The sequence below is a fragment of the Scardinius erythrophthalmus genome, assembly GCF_964197995.2.
Source record: "Scardinius erythrophthalmus genome assembly, chromosome: 6".
NCBI classification, from domain to species: Eukaryota; Metazoa; Chordata; class Actinopteri; order Cypriniformes; family Leuciscidae; genus Scardinius; species Scardinius erythrophthalmus.
In genome coordinates this window covers 45,333,511-45,352,953 of record NC_138226.1, presented here as the reverse complement: position 1 = coordinate 45,352,953, position 19,443 = coordinate 45,333,511, and the positions used below count along the sequence as shown (strand labels likewise).

The 19,443-nt window shown below is 43.6% G+C and overlaps 3 protein-coding genes across 12 annotated transcripts; all 3 read right to left on the bottom strand.

Annotated features, from left to right (window-relative positions):
• Positions 1-498: 498 nt before the first annotated feature.
• LOC308692595 (uncharacterized protein) lies at positions 499-3,535 on the bottom strand. Of its 5 annotated transcripts, none has more exons than XM_081368738.1 (4): positions 3,139-3,535; positions 2,200-2,331; positions 1,793-1,930; positions 499-1,537 (listed from the first exon to the last, which is right to left on the bottom strand). In XM_081368738.1, the coding sequence occupies exons 1-4, from the start codon at positions 3,221-3,223 to the stop codon at positions 663-665; spliced, it is 1,230 nt and encodes a 409-aa protein (XP_081224864.1). In that variant the 5' UTR covers positions 3,224-3,535; the 3' UTR covers positions 499-662. The 5 variants fall into 5 exon arrangements, with proteins under 5 accessions (XP_081224864.1, XP_081224865.1, XP_081224866.1 ...); XM_081368739.1 differs by having other exon boundaries at positions 575-1,504; positions 3,139-3,458; XM_081368740.1 differs by having other exon boundaries at positions 575-1,405; positions 3,139-3,458.
• A 4,049-nt stretch (positions 3,536-7,584) lies between these two features.
• On the bottom strand, positions 7,585-10,620 carry LOC308692593 (uncharacterized protein). The gene is made up of 4 exons (XM_081368731.1): positions 10,247-10,620; positions 9,308-9,439; positions 8,901-9,038; positions 7,585-8,645 (listed from the first exon to the last, which is right to left on the bottom strand). Exons 1-4 carry the CDS (start codon positions 10,329-10,331, stop codon positions 7,750-7,752), a joined length of 1,251 nt encoding a protein of 416 aa, XP_081224857.1. The 5' UTR covers positions 10,332-10,620; the 3' UTR covers positions 7,585-7,749.
• Positions 10,621-14,619: 3,999 nt separating this feature from the next.
• Positions 14,620-17,674, bottom strand: LOC308692594 (uncharacterized protein). Of its 6 annotated transcripts, none has more exons than XM_081368732.1 (4): positions 17,301-17,674; positions 16,362-16,493; positions 15,955-16,092; positions 14,620-15,699 (listed from the first exon to the last, which is right to left on the bottom strand). In XM_081368732.1, the coding sequence occupies exons 1-4, from the start codon at positions 17,383-17,385 to the stop codon at positions 14,858-14,860; spliced, it is 1,197 nt and encodes a 398-aa protein (XP_081224858.1). In that variant the 5' UTR covers positions 17,386-17,674; the 3' UTR covers positions 14,620-14,857. The 6 variants fall into 6 exon arrangements, with proteins under 6 accessions (XP_081224858.1, XP_081224861.1, XP_081224859.1 ...); XM_081368735.1 differs by having other exon boundaries at positions 14,770-15,534; positions 17,301-17,620; XM_081368733.1 differs by having other exon boundaries at positions 14,770-15,633; positions 17,301-17,606.
• Positions 17,675-19,443: the final 1,769 nt, after the last annotated feature.

Below are 19,443 nucleotides of genomic sequence, written 5' to 3'. Positions count from 1 at the left end.
AATTGTGCAGTGTGAACTCGGCATTACAGGCATTCAGAACTCATTTGGTCGCAGGTAACTAAAGGGATCATCTGTTAATAGGCTTGAAGTTGCAACTTCCTAAAATAAAACGACCACTAGAAGACAATTTCACTAAAATGCTTCAGAATGCAGAAGACTATTGGTCAATAGACAATACTGGTTGAAACGTCACAGAATTCATAGAATTGTTCGTCCAATCATTGCATTTGGATTCAGACGTTTCCATGTCAACACCATCAACGCCGAAATGAATCTGCATCAGTCAGGTGGTACAACTAGAGCACTGCAAGTTGTTTACGTTCATTATCACTGTAATGTTATGCATTTTAGACATGAGGCAATTTAGTGCAGTCTTTCAACCTGTGACACGTTACAGACTCTACTGTGTGCGTTCAAGCATTTTGAAAGAGGCGTGGCTTTGGAGAGTTGGATCTCACGCATTGATTCCAATGAGCCATTATGTGAGAGAACAGCCAAACTAACACTGGAATACAAAAATCTAATTCCTTGTTTTCCCACTTTAAAAAAAAGAAAAAAGAAAAAGAAAGGAAATGGTCTTACAAGTGTGAGATTTATTTGGTGATAAACAGGGAAAACAACATACATCCAATGGTTAAATCAGCACTGCATGCATAGACACATTAATTATGGCCAGGACATTGGCCATAAGGGTCAGTTGGCTTGGGAGGTTCGGCTGCAGGCTTCATTGGAGGCGCTGCAGGCTTCACAGGAGGCTTCGGGGGTTCGCCTGCAGGCTTCATTGGAGGCTTGGGCGGTTCGGCCACAGGCTTCACAGGAGGCTTCGGGGGTTCGCCTGCAGGCTTCATTGGAGGCTTGGGCGGTTCAGCCACAGGCTTCATTGGAGGCTTCGGGGGTTCGGCCACAGGCTTCATTGGAGGCTTCGGGGGTTCGGCCGCAGGCTTCATTGGAGGCTTCGGGGGTTCGGCTGCAGGCTTCATTGGAGGCTTCGGGGGTTCGGCTGCAGGCTTCACTGGAGGCTTCGGGGGTTCCACTGCAGGCGTCACTGGCAGTTCGTCTAAAGGCTCCGAAGGTTCGGTAGAAGGCTCCGGCAGTTCAGCAGAAGGCTCCGGCATTTCTGTAGAAGGCTCCGGCTCTTCGGTAGAAGGCTCCGGCTCTTCGGTAGAAGGCTCCACTGGAGGCTTTGGAGGTTCAGCTGCAGGCTTTCCTGGAGGCTTTGGAGGTTCGGCTGCAGGCTTTCCTGGAGGCTTTGGAGGTTCGGCTGCAGGCTTTCCTGGAGGCTTTGGAGGTTCGGCTGCAGGCTTTCCTGGAGGCTTTGGAGGTTCGGCTGCAGGCTTCCCTGGAGGCTTTGGAGGTTCGGCTGCAGGCTTCCCTGGAGGCTTTGGAGGTTCGGCTGCAGGCTTCCCTGGAGGCTTTGGAGGCTCGGCTGCAGGCTTCCCTGGAGGCTTTGGAGGTTCAACTGCAGGCTTCACTGGAGGCCTCGGCGGTTCGGCTGCAGGCTTTCCTGGAGGCCTCGGCGGTTCGGCTGCAGGCTTCACTGGATAGATACAGATCGTCAACTTCAGTCAGTCCGTTTAGAGGCATTCAGTCTCAGATACAGCACAAAACCCAAATACCAAGTTTTACACCTCTTAATTATTAATCATGATCGTATTATTAATCATATGAATTAATTTTGTAAAGCCATCCTGTGCTATTGGCTGAATACTTTTTACATTGAGAACGATTAATTATAAAACAAGACAAACTGAAATGAGGAAGCTGACCCAAACCCTAATATAATAACAAATACCTGCAAATGGATCCATACACTGATGTCCACATCCATTGCTGCAGCATTTCTCATTGTTCGGACAGTCACTGTCATAGTAACACAACTCTGTACACATTCCTGCTCCAGACTTTGTGCTTGGACACTCCCCTGCCTTTGCTGTTATAGAGACACATGACAGAGAAACCACATCACTGAATACTGAATGTCTCATACACTGTATGAAAGAAAATAAAAAAATAGATGATCGTAGGAGGATTTACCGGAATATTCAGTCCATCTACTTCATAGTTTCACGTTTAGTTCAATGTGTTACTCGCTGTTTCTTTGCAATTATTTGTGAAACTTGCTAGCAATTCCTGAGTGAAAACTTTTTCAGGGTTTTTTTCCTGGAAGACGTATAGCATGCATCAATAATTAAAACTCACTGAAAACAGGCGGCACACACGCGGACCCACAGGGAAATTGACAGCATTTGTGTCCTCCAGAGCAGTCTCTATCAGAAGTGCAATCTCGTCGGGAGGGCACGACCGTCAGCATCGCCGGACACTGACCAGACACTACAGAAGAGGATCATTAGGGGAGACCAGGAAGTGCTGTAATAGTTTGCTTCAGCATTTGCAAGTCAGGGGTTTTGCAATAAGTCTCAAACTTTGTAATATTCACACATTTATCTGCTTCAAGTCAAGTAGATTAGAAATCTACCATTTTTCACTAAACCGCATCAATCAGTTTCAAAGACTGAGAGTGAAGTTACAACCTACCCCACTGTAGTAGAGGGAGTAATAGTGCAATGCTGATAGAAAGCATTGACATCAGTTAATTTGTTGTATACAAATTTACTGGTGTACATCTTCAAAAATGATGCCATCCCCATGACCACCCTCATTTCCGTTTAAGCATTTTAATAAGCTACTCAACAGAAAACAGAACAAATATAAAAACCCACTATATATGTAAAATGCAGAGTTATCGGCTATAATTAGCTCCCCACGTTATATTGTAGGCTTATGCATTTCTTAAAACAAACCAAAAAAGACTTTAGACAAAAGTTTAAACTCAGGATTGATACAGTCCGGTAACAATTTTGCAGCCATATTATAAGACTATGTGCGTGCTTAACAGTAAACAAAAGTGCCCATTAGTGATTATGTGGGTTTTACTTGTACAATGAAAAATGCATAAACTTATGACAGTTTGCATATTTATACTTTGCTTATTAAAACTAAACCAACATACAAAGATGAACTTCCACTTGACGTCTGTACTGTATTTTTGCAAGCAGATGTGTCGGAAATCAAATTTTGTAAGGCACTTTATTTATGCACTTCTTCGGGCTGCGTAATGAAGCTAAAAGAACTTCTCACCTAGGACTCCAGCGTCTGTTGTGCTTAAACAAGCAGACAGACACAATAAAACAGCACTAAACGAGCAGTACACTTGAGCTGTCATCCTCTCGACCTGCAATCTCAAAATCAACTCTGCTGCTGGAAGATGCACTGAATTAGTGAGTCAGGAGGGGCGGACAGCAAGGACCACAAAACTACAAAGAAAGACCCCTGTTGCTGCATCAAAATATCAGCTGAAACCCACAACAAACGCTACCAAAAGAGTTTAAAACACTTTTTGAAAATACATTTTTAAAGGGGGTCTGGGTAACTCTAACCCTAATGAAAATCACTTGCCTGCAGCTTTCTAATATAGCCTAATCTTGAAGACCTTGATTAGCTTGTTCAGGTGTGTTTGATTAGGGTTGGACGTCGTAATAATTACCGTAATTAGGAGATGATTGATTGTTTTTATGGCAACACTATCAACGGCAAATGAATCTGCAGTGGTCAGGTGGTACAGCGATCACGTGGAACAAGTCGGAGTTCTACCACAAGTTACAAGTTGTAATTAAGACTAAACTCCTACACCTAAACTCTCCAGGAAATGGATCTCTACTGGAGACGGGCATAAATCTGCATTGAACATCAAGAGACAAAGGGGCATGTCTAGAATTTGAATCTGAATTTTTCAATTGCTGATTGACTTGCCATGTAAATCCATGCAAGTAATTATGAATGAAAACAATGTTTCCAGCCACTGTAGTGAATATAGTGGAATACACAGCCATGGTTATATCATAGCCAATTTAATATTGGATGGTTTCGTATGGATTGCATAATCAGATAATATTTGTTCACTCAAGCTTTCTATAGACATATTTCTTATCGTGACCGAGGCAAGTAGCCTACAGAGTTTTGGTTCATTTCTGTGACGGAGACCGAGACGGCAGAAAGCGCACCCTGTTTGTTTTCTTTATTTTACAAAAGCACAACATTTAATTGTTATTGTGAGTGTACATAAGTAAAAGTTTGTTCGCGTTTGTCGAATGCTAATTTAAAGGGGGCCTATTATGCAAAATTCACTTTTGCATGCTGTTTGGACATAAATGTGTGTTGGCAGTGTGTGTACACAACCACCCAATAGTGATAAAAATCCACTCACTCCTTTTTTATTAATCCCCATAAATCATCAGCAGTGTCTCCCAACGACCTGTTTTCAGATTGCGACTTTAGTGACGTCACTAAAGCCACAGGCCCCGCCCACGAGTGTTGACAGACACTGCAGTTTTAACATAGACCCGCCCTGATCGAGTTCACAGCGAGTTGTACACATCCGCCATTGCTGCACTGACGAGAATGTCTCCTAAGCGTTGTAGGTGTTGTGTGGCTGGATGTATTAATCCACATAGCTCTCTCTCTATTTACTCCCGACATCTGAGGCAGACGCTGAAGACGTGGTGGAATTATTTTGTTTTCAAAGAAAATGCTCCCTCAACTCTACCGAAATTCGTTTATGTCCTTACGCACATCTTATGCTGTGTTTACTCAGCTCTTACAGTGATTTTCTGGAGTAAAACTGACGCTTCATCTTTTGTGTGATGTACAATAAACTTTACTACACTCATCTGTATATTTTTGATCATCATTCGGACCTGGTCCGAAACAGCATACTTTACAGTGGTATGTAAGTTAGTATGTAGTGGATGCATACAAGCAGATGACAAATACGTTATAACCGTAATTAAACTAAACTATACCTGTTCCATCTCCATACAGCACTCTGACTCTGTAGGCATTATTGTCCGACTCCGAGTCGAAATGAACACCGTTACTGAGAGTTTCTGATATTATCATCATTCCGTGAGATGAAATTGTCCTGAGACTGAGCGCGAGCTCATGAAGCTCCGCCCCCTTTGCCGTGCAGCAGCAGCTTATTTGCATTTAAAGGGCACACACCAAAAAGTGACAATTTAAACATGCTGTTAAAAAAGGATCTGTTGGGTATTTTGAGCTAAAACTTCACATACACACTCTGGGGACATCAGAAATTCATTTTGCATCTTGTCCCCTTTAACATGCCCGAAATAAAATCAGATTTTAGAAGAATTTGTTGCGCCACTCGGACAGGTGTGCCAAAACACTGATTTATAAACTAACGACGTCTTCGCCTACACCAAAAACCTGCTCACTTCAGGCTTGAAAAGAGATGTGGGTTGCCCAATTTTCCGTTTTAGAGAAAAAAGGAGTTTGTACAAAGCTCCTGGATGTCACAATTCCTGTCGCAAACAGACAAAGTGACAAGGAGCCACGTAGTCGGCAGGGTTCGAACCTGCGCGGGGAGACCCCAATGGATTTCGAGTCCATCGCCTTAACCTCTCGGCCACGACTACTCCCACCAGTGAGTCACATGCTCAGAGAACACCGGGGCCAACTATCAATGTGGATGGCGAAAATATTGTGTTGGCAACAACGTCAGTTCAACAACGTCTTCACCTACACGAAAAGATGCCATCATCCGGATTTGGACTGGGGATGCTGCGGGCACAACGCAGAGTACTAAATGCTATACAGAGAAAGCAATCTTTCCACTTGCCCCGGGCCTGCACATACAGAGTCAACGGCAAGCTTCAGCTCAGTTCTCTCAAAGTCCCCCACCACCGCTTGCTTAGACAGTAGGGACTTTAAGCAACAGCCTCTGGTGGAACGGCATTCTGTCGTTCTATTGCGCATGCGTGACATTAACTGCTACCTCGCGACGTTCTACTGTAACCGTCTACCACGGGAGAACAGCTGATTTGCCGTAGTCGTTACTACGTGACAGATTAAGAATATTAATGTTATGTTTTAGGTTATGTGGCATTGTAATCGTTTCTGTATATCATTAAATGCCAAAAGCAACCCTTCTCTTCCTTTTTAAAATCACTTCCTTTTTTTGTATTTTGTCTGATGATTAAATTACCCCTATGCCGTCCTCTTTACTGTCGCTTAGTGATCTTTGCGCTCTTTAGCTCTTTGCCATTGCCGGAACGGCAGTGTTGGGCAATCCACAGCTGTTGCTTAAAGTCCCTAGTAACCAAGCATTACAGCAGGCAAAACACCACCAAATGCTGGGAAATAACCCCGGCACATCTTATCTTGAAGAGGAAGACCACCTCTCTCAAAGGCTGGGAAGAGCACAGCAAGAGATTAGGGAAGGTTTCCTTGAACCCTGGACCCTCAGATTAAAAGTCTGATGCTCTACCATTTGAGCTAGCTGGGCTTTTGCCAGGGAACAGCCACTCCAGGGATATAACAGCACTTTCTCCTTAAAGTGTTCATGCTTTGTCAGCTTAAAGTTTGTGGTATTTAAGGATGAAGACCACAATTTATAAAGGGACGAGAGAGATAGGCTGCTCCTTCCAAAGCTAGGAACACTGCCATTGAAAGAGTGGAGTTTTTTTCATGGCATGTTGCTAACTCTAAGGTGGTTTCGACAAAAGAGCAATTGGGACATAATGAGTAGGTTTCTGTTTGACTTTTCTAAGAGAGAACGAATGCAACATTTCAAAACACTAATATCCAAGATTCTCCATAAAATGTAATGCGGCGTCTCTTGAGCTGCACAACATGAAGGCCATGAAGTTGTCGGGGGATGCCAAAGCCATTGTTCCGACAGCCTGAATAGAATGGCCAAAATCACATATGATCTGGGCCTTTTGAAACGATGCCCACTTCAGGCTTGAAAAGAGCCCAATGTCCGTGTTAGAAGAAAAAAAAAAGCAGCTCGTTCAAAGCTCCTAGATGTCACAATTCCTGTCGCAAACAGACGAAGAGCCACACAGTCGGCAGGGTTCAAACCTGCGCGGGGAGACCCCAATGGATTTCAAGTCCATCGCCATAACCTCTCAGCCACGACTACTGCAGTGCATCGTGCACACAGCAGCAACTGAACGTTACCCCAGATAGCCGTGCAGTGTGAAAAGAACAGTGACCCGACTACTTTGAAAATTGTGCAGTGTGAACTCGGCATTACAGGCATTCAGAACTCATTTGGTCGCAGGTAACTAAAGGGATCATCTGTTAATAGGCTTGAAGTTGCAACTTCCTAAAATAAAACGACCACTAGAAGACAATTTCACTAAAATGCTTCAGAATGCAGAAGACTATTGGTCAATAGACAATACTGGTTGAAACGTCACAGAATTCATAGAATTGTTCGTCCAATCATTGCATTTGGATTCAGACGTTTCCATGTCAACACCATCAACGCCGAAATGAATCTGCATCAGTCAGGTGGTACAACTAGAGCACTGCAAGTTGTTTACGTTCATTATCACTGTAATGTTATGCATTTTAGACATGAGGCAATTTAGTGCAGTCTTTCAACCTGTGACACGTTACAGACTCTACTGTGTGCGTTCAAGCATTTTGAAAGAGGCGTGGCTTTGGAGAGTTGGATCTCACGCATTGATTCCAATGAGCCATTATGTGAGAGAACAGCCAAACTAACACTGGAATACAAAAATCTAATTCCTTGTTTTCCCACTTTAAAAAAAAGAAAAAAGAAAAAGAAAGGAAATGGTCTTACAAGTGTGAGATTTATTTGGTGATAAACAGGGAAAACAACATACATCCAATGGTTAAATCAGCACTGCATGCATAGACACATTAATTATGGCCAGGACATTGGCCATAAGGGTCAGTTGGCTTGGGAGGTTCGGCTGCAGGCTTCATTGGAGGCGCTGCAGGCTTCACAGGAGGCTTCGGGGGTTCGCCTGCAGGCTTCATTGGAGGCTTGGGCGGTTCGGCCACAGGCTTCACAGGAGGCTTCGGGGGTTCGCCTGCAGGCTTCATTGGAGGCTTGGGCGGTTCAGCCACAGGCTTCATTGGAGGCTTCGGGGGTTCGGCCACAGGCTTCATTGGAGGCTTCGGGGGTTCGGCCGCAGGCTTCATTGGAGGCTTCGGGGGTTCGGCTGCAGGCTTCATTGGAGGCTTCGGGGGTTCGGCTGCAGGCTTCACTGGAGGCTTCGGGGGTTCCACTGCAGGCGTCACTGGCAGTTCGTCTAAAGGCTCCGAAGGTTCGGTAGAAGGCTCCGGCAGTTCAGCAGAAGGCTCCGGCATTTCTGTAGAAGGCTCCGGCTCTTCGGTAGAAGGCTCCGGCTCTTCGGTAGAAGGCTCCGGCTCTTCGGTAGAAGGCTCCACTGGAAGCTTTGGAGGTTCAGCTGCAGGCTTTCCTGGAGGCTTTGGAGGTTCAGCTGCAGGCTTTCCTGGAGGCTTTGGAGGTTCGGCTGCAGGCTTTCCTGGAGGCTTTGGAGGTTCGGCTGCAGGCTTTCCTGGAGGCTTTGGAGGTTCGGCTGCAGGCTTCCCTGGAGGCTTTGGAGGTTCGGCTGCAGGCTTCCCTGGAGGCTTTGGAGGTTCGGCTGCAGGCTTCCCTGGAGGCTTTGGAGGCTCGGCTGCAGGCTTCCCTGGAGGCTTTGGAGGTTCAACTGCAGGCTTCACTGGAGGCCTCGGCGGTTCGGCTGCAGGCTTTCCTGGAGGCCTCGGCGGTTCGGCTGCAGGCTTCACTGGATAGATACAGATCGTCAACTTCAGTCAGTCCGTTTAGAGGCATTCAGTCTCAGATACAGCACAAAACCCAAATACCAAGTTTTACACCTCTTAATTATTAATCATGATCGTATTATTAATCATATGAATTAATTTTGTAAAGCCATCCTGTGCTATTGGCTGAATACTTTTTACATTGAGAACGATTAATTATAAAACAAGACAAACTGAAATGAGGAAGCTGACCCAAACCCTAATATAATAACAAATACCTGCAAATGGATCCATACACTGATGTCCACATCCATTGCTGCAGCATTTCTCATTGTTCGGACAGTCACTGTCATAGTAACATAACTCTGTACACATTCCTGCTCCAGACTTTGTGCTTGGACACTCCCCTGCCTTTGCTGTTATAGAGACACATGACAGAGAAACCACATCACTGAATACTGAATGTCTCATACACTGTATGAAAGAAAATAAAAAAATAGATGATCGTAGGAGGATTTACCGGAATATTCAGTCCATCTACTTCATAGTTTCACGTTTAGTTCAATGTGTTACTCGCTGTTTCTTTGCAATTATTTGTGAAACTTGCTAGCAATTCCTGAGTGAAAACTTTTTCAGGGTTTTTTTCCTGGAAGACGTATAGCATGCATCAATAATTAAAACTCACTGAAAACAGGCGGCACACACGCGGACCCACAGGGAAATTGACAGCATTTGTGTCCTCCAGAGCAGTCTCTATCAGAAGTGCAATCTCGTCGGGAGGGCACGACCGTCAGCATCGCCGGACACTGACCAGACACTACAGAAGAGGATCATTAGGGGAGACCAGGAAGTGCTGTAATAGTTTGCTTCAGCATTTGCAAGTCAGGGGTTTTGCAATAAGTCTCAAACTTTGTAATATTCACACATTTATCTGCTTCAAGTCAAGTAGATTAGAAATCTACCATTTTTCACTAAACCGCATCAATCAGTTTCAAAGACTGAGAGTGAAGTTACAACCTACCCCACTGTAGTAGAGGGAGTAATAGTGCAATGCTGATAGAAAGCATTGACATCAGTTAATTTGTTGTATACAAATTTACTGGTGTACATCTTCAAAAATGATGCCATCCCCATGACCACCCTCATTTCCGTTTAAGCATTTTAATAAGCTACTCAACAGAAAACAGAACAAATATAAAAACCCACTATATATGTAAAATGCAGAGTTATCGGCTATAATTAGCTCCCCACGTTATATTGTAGGCTTATGCATTTCTTAAAACAAACCAAAAAAGACTTTAGGCAAAAGTTTAAACTCAGGATTGATACAGTCCGGTAACAATTTTGCAGCCATATTATAAGACTATGTGCGTGCTTAACAGTAAACAAAAGTGCCCATTAGTGATTATGTGGGTTTTACTTGTACAATGAAAAATGCATAAACTTATGACAGTTTGCATATTTATACTTTGCTTATTAAAACTAAACCAACATACAAAGATGAACTTCCACTTGACGTCTGTACTGTATTTTTGCAAGCAGATGTGTCGGAAATCAAATTTTGTAAGGCACTTTATTTATGCACTTCTTCGGGCTGCGTAATGAAGCTAAAAGAACTTCTCACCTAGGACTCCAGCGTCTGTTGTGCTTAAACAAGCAGACAGACACAATAAAACAGCACTAAACGAGCAGTACACTTGAGCTGTCATCCTCTCGACCTGCAATCTCAAAATCAACTCTGCTGCTGGAAGATGCACTGAATTAGTGAGTCAGGAGGGGCAGACAGCAAGGACCACAAAACTACAAAGAAAGACCCCTGTTGCTGCATCAAAATATCAGCTGAAACCCACAACAAACGCTACCAAAAGAGTTTAAAACACTTTTTGAAAATACATTTTTAAAGGGGGTCTGGGTAACTCTAACCCTAATGAAAATCACTTGCCTGCAGCTTTCTAATATAGCCTAATCTTGAAGACCTTGATTAGCTTGTTCAGGTGTGTTTGATTAGGGTTGGACGTCGTAATAATTACCGTAATTAGGAGATGATTGATTGTTTTTATGGCAACACTATCAACGGCAAATGAATCTGCAGTGGTCAGGTGGTACAGCGATCACGTGGAACAAGTCGGAGTTCTACCACAAGTTACAAGTTGTAATTAAGACTAAACTCCTACACCTAAACTCTCCAGGAAATGGATCTCTACTGGAGACGGGCATAAATCTGCATTGAACATCAAGAGACAAAGGGGCATGTCTAGAATTTGAATCTGAATTTTTCAATTGCTGATTGACTTGCCATGTAAATCCATGCAAGTAATTATGAATGAAAACAATGTTTCCAGCCACTGTAGTGAATATAGTGGAATACACAGCCATGGTTATATCATAGCCAATTTAATATTGGATGGTTTCGTATGGATTGCATAATCAGATAATATTTGTTCACTCAAGCTTTCTATAGACATATTTCTTATCGTGACCGAGGCAAGTAGCCTACAGAGTTTTGGTTCATTTCTGTGACGGAGACCGAGACGGCAGAAAGCGCACCCTGTTTGTTTTCTTTATTTTACAAAAGCACAACATTTAATTGTTATTGTGAGTGTACATAAGTAAAAGTTTGTTCGCGTTTGTCGAATGCTAATTTAAAGGGGGCCTATTATGCAAAATTCACTTTTGCATGCTGTTTGGACATAAATGTGTGTTGGCAGTGTGTGTACACAACCACCCAATAGTGATAAAAATCCACTCACTCCTTTTTTATTAATCCCCATAAATCATCAGCAGTGTCTCCCAACGACCTGTTTTCAGATTGCGACTTTAGTGACGTCACTAAAGCCACAGGCCCCGCCCACGAGTGTTGACAGACACTGCAGTTTTAACATAGACCCGCCCTGATCGAGTTCACAGCGAGTTGTACACATCCGCCATTGCTGCACTGACGAGAATGTCTCCTAAGCGTTGTAGGTGTTGTGTGGCTGGATGTATTAATCCACATAGCTCTCTCTCTATTTACTCCCGACATCTGAGGCAGACGCTGAAGACGTGGTGGAATTATTTTGTTTTCAAAGAAAATGCTCCCTCAACTCTACCGAAATTCGTTTATGTCCTTACGCACATCTTATGCTGTGTTTACTCAGCTCTTACAGTGATTTTCTGGAGTAAAACTGACGCTTCATCTTTTGTGTGATGTACAATAAACTTTACTACACTCATCTGTATATTTTTGATCATCATTCGGACCTGGTCCGAAACAGCATACTTTACAGTGGTATGTAAGTTAGTATGTAGTGGATGCATACAAGCAGATGACAAATACGTTATAACCGTAATTAAACTAAACTATACCTGTTCCATCTCCATACAGCACTCTGACTCTGTAGGCATTATTGTCCGACTCCGAGTCGAAATGAACACCGTTACTGAGAGTTTCTGATATTATCATCATTCCGTGAGATGAAATTGTCCTGAGACTGAGCGCGAGCTCATGAAGCTCCGCCCCCTTTGCCGTGCAGCAGCAGCTTATTTGCATTTAAAGGGCACACACCAAAAAGTGACAATTTAAACATGCTGTTAAAAAAGGATCTGTTGGGTATTTTGAGCTAAAACTTCACATACACACTCTGGGGACATCAGAAATTCATTTTGCATCTTGTCCCCTTTAACATGCCCGAAATAAAATCAGACTTTAGAAGAATTTGTTGCGCCACTCGGACAGGTGTGCCAAAACACTGATTTATAAACTAACGACGTCTTCGCCTACACCAAAAACCTGCTCACTTCAGGCTTGAAAAGAGATGTGGGTTGCCCAATTTTCCGTTTTAGAGAAAAAAGGAGTTTGTACAAAGCTCCTGGATGTCACAATTCCTGTCGCAAACAGACAAAGTGACAAGGAGCCACGTAGTCGGCAGGGTTCGAACCTGCGCGGGGAGACCCCAATGGATTTCGAGTCCATCGCCTTAACCTCTCGGCCACGACTACTCCCACCAGTGAGTCACATGCTCAGAGAACACCGGGGCCAACTATCAATGTGGATGGCGAAAATATTGTGTTGGCAACAACGTCAGTTCAACAACGTCTTCACCTACACGAAAAGATGCCATCATCCGGATTTGGACTGGGGATGCTGCGGGCACAACGCAGAGTACTAAATGCTATACAGAGAAAGCAATCTTTCCACTTGCCCCGGGCCTGCACATACAGAGTCAACGGCAAGCTTCAGCTCAGTTCTCTCAAAGTCCCCCACCACCGCTTGCTTAGACAGTAGGGACTTTAAGCAACAGCCTCTGGTGGAACGGCATTCTGTCGTTCTATTGCGCATGCGTGACATTAACTGCTACCTCGCGACGTTCTACTGTAACCGTCTACCACGGGAGAACAGCTGATTTGCCGTAGTCGTTACTACGTGACAGATTAAGAATATTAATGTTATGTTTTAGGTTATGTGGCATTGTAATCGTTTCTGTATATCATTAAATGCCAAAAGCAACCCTTCTCTTCCTTTTTAAAATCACTTCCTTTTTTTGTATTTTGTCTGATGATTAAATTACCCCTATGCCGTCCTCTTTACTGTCGCTTAGTGATCTTTGCGCTCTTTAGCTCTTTGCCATTGCCGGAACGGCAGTGTTGGGCAATCCACAGCTGTTGCTTAAAGTCCCTAGTAACCAAGCATTACAGCAGGCAAAACACCACCAAATGCTGGGAAATAACCCCGGCACATCTTATCTTGAAGAGGAAGACCACCTCTCTCAAAGGCTGGGAAGAGCACAGCAAGAGATTAGGGAAGGTTTCCTTGAACCCTGGACCCTCAGATTAAAAGTCTGATGCTCTACCATTTGAGCTAGCTGGGCTTTTGCCAGGGAACAGCCACTCCAGGGATATAACAGCACTTTCTCCTTAAAGTGTTCATGCTTTGTCAGCTTAAAGTTTGTGGTATTTAAGGATGAAGACCACAATTTATAAAGGGACGAGAGAGATAGGCTGCTCCTTCCAAAGCTAGGAACACTGCCATTGAAAGAGTGGAGTTTTTTTCATGGCATGTTGCTAACTCTAAGGTGGTTTCGACAAAAGAGCAATTGGGACATAATGAGTAGGTTTCTGTTTGACTTTTCTAAGAGAGAACGAATGCAACATTTCAAAACACTAATATCCAAGATTCTCCATAAAATGTAATGCGGCGTCTCTTGAGCTGCACAACATGAAGGCCATGAAGTTGTCGGGGGATGCCAAAGCCATTGTTCCGACAGCCTGAATAGAATGGCCAAAATCACATATGATCTGGGCCTTTTGAAACGATGCCCACTTCAGGCTTGAAAAGAGCCCAATGTCCGTGTTAGAAGAAAAAAAAAAGCAGCTCGTTCAAAGCTCCTAGATGTCACAATTCCTGTCGCAAACAGACGAAGAGCCACACAGTCGGCAGGGTTCAAACCTGCGCGGGGAGACCCCAATGGATTTCAAGTCCATCGCCATAACCTCTCAGCCACGACTACTGCAGTGCATCGTGCACACAGCAGCAACTGAACGTTACCCCAGATAGCCGTGCAGTGTGAAAAGAACAGTGACCCGACTACTTTGAAAATTGTGCAGTGTGAACTCGGCATTACAGGCATTCAGAACTCATTTGGTCGCAGGTAACTAAAGGGATCATCTGTTAATAGGCTTGAAGTTGCAACTTCCTAAAATAAAACGACCACTAGAAGACAATTTCACTAAAATGCTTCAGAATGCAGAAGACTATTGGTCAATAGACAATACTGGTTGAAACGTCACAGAATTCATAGAATTGTTCGTCCAATCATTGCATTTGGATTCAGACGTTTCCATGTCAACACCATCAACGCCGAAATGAATCTGCATCAGTCAGGTGGTACAACTAGAGCACTGCAAGTTGTTTACGTTCATTATCACTGTAATGTTATGCATTTTAGACATGAGGCAATTTAGTGCAGTCTTTCAACCTGTGACACGTTACAGACTCTACTGTGTGCGTTCAAGCATTTTGAAAGAGGCGTGGCTTTGGAGAGTTGGATCTCACGCATTGATTCCAATGAGCCATTATGTGAGAGAACAGCCAAACTAACACTGGAATACAAAAATCTAATTCCTTGTTTTCCCACTTTAAAAAAAAGAAAAAAGAAAAAGAAAGGAAATGGTCTTACAAGTGTGAGATTTATTTGGTGATAAACAGGGAAAACAACATACATCCAATGGTTAAATCAGCACTGCATGCATAGACACATTAATTATGGCCAGGACATTGGCCATAAGGGTCAGTTGGCTTGGGAGGTTCGGCTGCAGGCTTCATTGGAGGCGCTGCAGGCTTCACAGGAGGCTTCGGGGGTTCGCCTGCAGGCTTCATTGGAGGCTTGGGCGGTTCGGCCACAGGCTTCACAGGAGGCTTCGGGGGTTCCCCTGCAGGCTTCATTGGAGGCTTGGGCGGTTCAGCCACAGGCTTCATTGGAGGCTTCGGGGGTTCGGCCACAGGCTTCATTGGAGGCTTCGGGGGTTCGGCCGCAGGCTTCATTGGAGGCTTCGGGGGTTCGGCTGCAGGCTTCACTGGAGGCTTCGGGGGTTCCACTGCAGGCGTCACTGGCAGTTCGTCTAAAGGCTCCGAAGGTTCGGTAGAAGGCTCCGGCAGTTCAGCAGAAGGCTCCGGCATTTCTGTAGAAGGCTCCGGCTCTTCGGTAGAAGGCTCCGGCTCTTCGGTAGAAGGCTCCACTGGAGGCTTTGGAGGTTCAGCTGCAGGCTTTCCTGGAGGCTTTGGAGGTTCAGCTGCAGGCTTTCCTGGAGGCTTTGGAGGTTCGGCTGCAGGCTTTCCTGGAGGCTTTGGAGGTTCGGCTGCAGGCTTTCCTGGAGGCTTTGGAGGTTCGGCTGCAGGCTTCCCTGGAGGCTTTGGAGGTTCGGCTGCAGGCTTCCCTGGAGGCTTTGGAGGTTCGGCTGCAGGCTTCCCTGGAGGCTTTGGAGGCTCGGCTGCAGGCTTCCCTGGAGGCTTTGGAGGTTCAACTGCAGGCTTCACTGGAGGCCTCGGCGGTTCGGCTGCAGGCTTTCCTGGAGGCCTCGGCGGTTCGGCTGCAGGCTTCACTGGATAGATACAGATCGTCAACTTCAGTCAGTCCGTTTAGAGGCATTCAGTCTCAGATACAGCACAAAACCCAAATACCAAGTTTTACACCTCTTAATTATTAATCATGATCGTATTATTAATCATATGAATTAATTTTGTAAAGCCATCCTGTGCTATTGGCTGAATACTTTTTACATTGAGAACGATTAATTATAAAACAAGACAAACTGAAATGAGGAAGCTGACCCAAACCCTAATATAATAACAAATACCTGCAAATGGATCCATACACTGATGTCCACATCCATTGCTGCAGCATTTCTCATTGTTCGGACAGTCACTGTCATAGTAACACAACTCTGTACACATTCCTGCTCCAGACTTTGTGCTTGGACACTCCCCTGCCTTTGCTGTTATAGAGACACATGACAGAGAAACCACATCACTGAATACTGAATGTCTCATACACTGTATGAAAGAAAATAAAAAAATAGATGATCGTAGGAGGATTTACCGGAATATTCAGTCCATCTACTTCATAGTTTCACGTTTAGTTCAATGTGTTACTCGCTGTTTCTTTGCAATTATTTGTGAAACTTGCTAGCAATTCCTGAGTGAAAACTTTTTCAGGGTTTTTTTCCTGGAAGACGTATAGCATGCATCAATAATTAAAACTCACTGAAAACAGGCGGCACACACGCGGACCCACAGGGAAATTGACAGCATTTGTGTCCTCCAGAGCAGTCTCTATCAGAAGTGCAATCTCGTCGGGAGGGCACGACCGTCAGCATCGCCGGACACTGACCAGACACTACAGAAGAGGATCATTAGGGGAGACCAGGAAGTGCTGTAATAGTTTGCTTCAGCATTTGCAAGTCAGGGGTTTTGCAATAAGTCTCAAACTTTGTAATATTCACACATTTATCTGCTTCAAGTCAAGTAGATTAGAAATCTACCATTTTTCACTAAACCGCATCAATCAGTTTCAAAGACTGAGAGTGAAGTTACAACCTACCCCACTGTAGTAGAGGGAGTAATAGTGCAATGCTGATAGAAAGCATTGACATCAGTTAATTTGTTGTATACAAATTTACTGGTGTACATCTTCAAAAATGATGCCATCCCCATGACCACCCTCATTTCCGTTTAAGCATTTTAATAAGCTACTCAACAGAAAACAGAACAAATATAAAAACCCACTATATATGTAAAATGCAGAGTTATCGGCTATAATTAGCTCCCCACGTTATATTGTAGGCTTATGCATTTCTTAAAACAAACCAAAAAAGACTTTAGGCAAAAGTTTAAACTCAGGATTGATACAGTCCGGTAACAATTTTGCAGCCATATTATAAGACTATGTGCGTGCTTAACAGTAAACAAAAGTGCCCATTAGTGATTATGTGGGTTTTACTTGTACAATGAAAAATGCATAAACTTATGACAGTTTGCATATTTATACTTTGCTTATTAAAACTAAACCAACATACAAAGATGAACTTCCACTTGACGTCTGTACTGTATTTTTGCAAGCAGATGTGTCGGAAATCAAATTTTGTAAGGCACTTTATTTATGCACTTCTTCGGGCTGCGTAATGAAGCTAAAAGAACTTCTCACCTAGGACTCCAGCGTCTGTTGTGCTTAAACAAGCAGACAGACACAATAAAACAGCACTAAACGAGCAGTACACTTGAGCTGTCATCCTCTCGACCTGCAATCTCAAAATCAACTCTGCTGCTGGAAGATGCACTGAATTAGTGAGTCAGGAGGGGCGGACAGCAAGGACCACAAAACTACAAAGAAAGACCCCTGTTGCTGCATCAAAATATCAGCTGAAACCCACAACAAACGCTACCAAAAGAGTTTAAAACACTTTTTGAAAATACATTTTTAAAAGGGGTCTGGGTAACTCTAACCCTAATGAAAATCACTTGCCTGCAGCTTTCTAATATAGCCTAATCTTGAAGACCTTGATTAGCTTGTTCAGGTGTGTTTGATTAGGGTTGGACGTCGTAATAATTACCGTAATTAGGAGATGATTGATTGTTTTTATGGCAACACTATCAACGGCAAATGAATCTGCAGTGGTCAGGTGGTACAGCGATCACGTGGAACAAGTCGGAGTTCTACCACAAGTTACAAGTTGTAATTAAGACTAAACTCCTACACCTAAACTCTCCAGGAAATGGATCTCTACTGGAGACGGGCATAAATCTGCATTGAACATCAAGAGACAAAGGGGCATGTCTAGAATTTGAATCTGAATTTTTCAATTGCTGATTGACTTGCCATGTAAATCCATGCAAGTAATTATGAATGAAAACAATGTTTCCAGCCACTGTAGTGAATATAGTGGAATACACAGCCATGGTTATATCATAGCCAATTTAATATTGGATGGTTTCGTATGGATTGCATAATCAGATAATATTTGTTCACTCAAGCTTTCTATAGACATATTTCTTATCGTGACCGAGGCAAGTAGCCTACAGAGTTTTGGTTCATTTCTGTGACGGAGACCGAGACGGCAGAAAGCGCACCCTGTTTGTTTTCTTTATTTTACAAAAGCACAACATTTAATTGTTATTGTGAGTGTACATAAGTAAAAGTTTGTTCGCGTTTGTCGAATGCTAATTTAAAGGGGGCCTATTATGCAAAATTCACTTTTGCATGCTGTTTGGACATAAATGTGTGTTGGCAGTGTGTGTACACAACCACCCAATAGTGATAAAAATCCACTCACTCCTTTTTTATTAATCCCCATAAATCATCAGCAGTGTCTCCCAACGACCTGTTTTCAGATTGCGACTTTAGTGACGTCACTAAAGCCACAGGCCCCGCCCACGAGTGTTGACAGACACTGCAGTTTTAACATAGACCCGCCCTGATCGAGTTCACAGCGAGTTGTACACATCCGCCATTGCTGCACTGACGAGAATGTCTCCTAAGCGTTGTAGGTGTTGTGTGGCTGGATGTATTAATCCACATAGCTCTCTCTCTATTTACTCCCGACATCTGAGGCAGACGCTGAAGACGTGGTGGAATTATTTTGTTTTCAAAGAAAATGCTCCCTCAACTCTACCGAAATTCGTTTATGTCCTTACGCACATCTTATGCTGTGTTTACTCAGCTCTTACAGTGATTTTCTGGAGTAAAACTGACGCTTCATCTTTTGTGTGATGTACAATAAACTTTACTACACTCATCTGTATATTTTTGATCATCATTCGGACCTGGTCCGAAACAGCATACTTTACAGTGGTATGTAAGTTAGTATGTAGTGGATGCATACAAGCAGATGACAAATACGTTATAACCGTAATTAAACTAAACTATACCTGTTCCATCTCCATACAGCACTCTGACTCTGTAGGCATTATTGTCCGACTCCGAGTCGAAATGAACACCGTTACTGAGAGTTTCTGATATTATCATCATTCCGTGAGATGAAATTGTCCTGAGACTGAGCGCGAGCTCATGAAGCTCCGCCCCCTTTGCCGTGCAGCAGCAGCTTATTTGCATTTAAAGGGCACACACCAAAAAGTGACAATTTAAACATGCTGTTAAAAAAGGATCTGTTGGGTATTTTGAGCTAAAACTTCACATACACACTCTGGGGACATCAGAAATTCATTTTGCATCTTGTCCCCTTTAACATGCCCGAAATAAAATCAGATTTTAGAAGAATTTGTTGCGCCACTCGGACAGGTGTGCCAAAACACTGATTTATAAACTAACGACGTCTTCGCCTACACCAAAA

What these genes read in the sequence shown, in the direction of transcription:
- LOC308692595 (XM_081368738.1), bottom strand. Translation starts at nt 3,223, where the DNA reads ATGACAGCTCAAGTGTACTGCTCGTTTAGTGCTGTTTTATTGTGTCTG. An exon ending in AACAGACGCTGGAGTCCTAG is followed by an intron (nt 2,332 to 3,138) that starts GTGAGAAGTTCT and finishes CCTCTTCTGTAG; the next exon opens with TGTCTGGTCAGTGTCCGGCG. An exon ending in GTGTGTGCCGCCTGTTTTCA is followed by an intron (nt 1,931 to 2,199) that starts GTGAGTTTTAAT and finishes TCTCTATAACAG; the next exon opens with CAAAGGCAGGGGAGTGTCCA.
- LOC308692593 (XM_081368731.1), bottom strand. Translation starts at nt 10,331, where the DNA reads ATGACAGCTCAAGTGTACTGCTCGTTTAGTGCTGTTTTATTGTGTCTG. An exon ending in GTGTGTGCCGCCTGTTTTCA is followed by an intron (nt 9,039 to 9,307) that starts GTGAGTTTTAAT and finishes TCTCTATAACAG; the next exon opens with CAAAGGCAGGGGAGTGTCCA. An exon ending in GTGTATGGATCCATTTGCAG is followed by an intron (nt 8,646 to 8,900) that starts GTATTTGTTATT and finishes GTATCTATCCAG; the next exon opens with TGAAGCCTGCAGCCGAACCG.
- LOC308692594 (XM_081368732.1), bottom strand. Translation starts at nt 17,385, where the DNA reads ATGACAGCTCAAGTGTACTGCTCGTTTAGTGCTGTTTTATTGTGTCTG. An exon ending in AACAGACGCTGGAGTCCTAG is followed by an intron (nt 16,494 to 17,300) that starts GTGAGAAGTTCT and finishes CCTCTTCTGTAG; the next exon opens with TGTCTGGTCAGTGTCCGGCG. An exon ending in GTGTATGGATCCATTTGCAG is followed by an intron (nt 15,700 to 15,954) that starts GTATTTGTTATT and finishes GTATCTATCCAG; the next exon opens with TGAAGCCTGCAGCCGAACCG.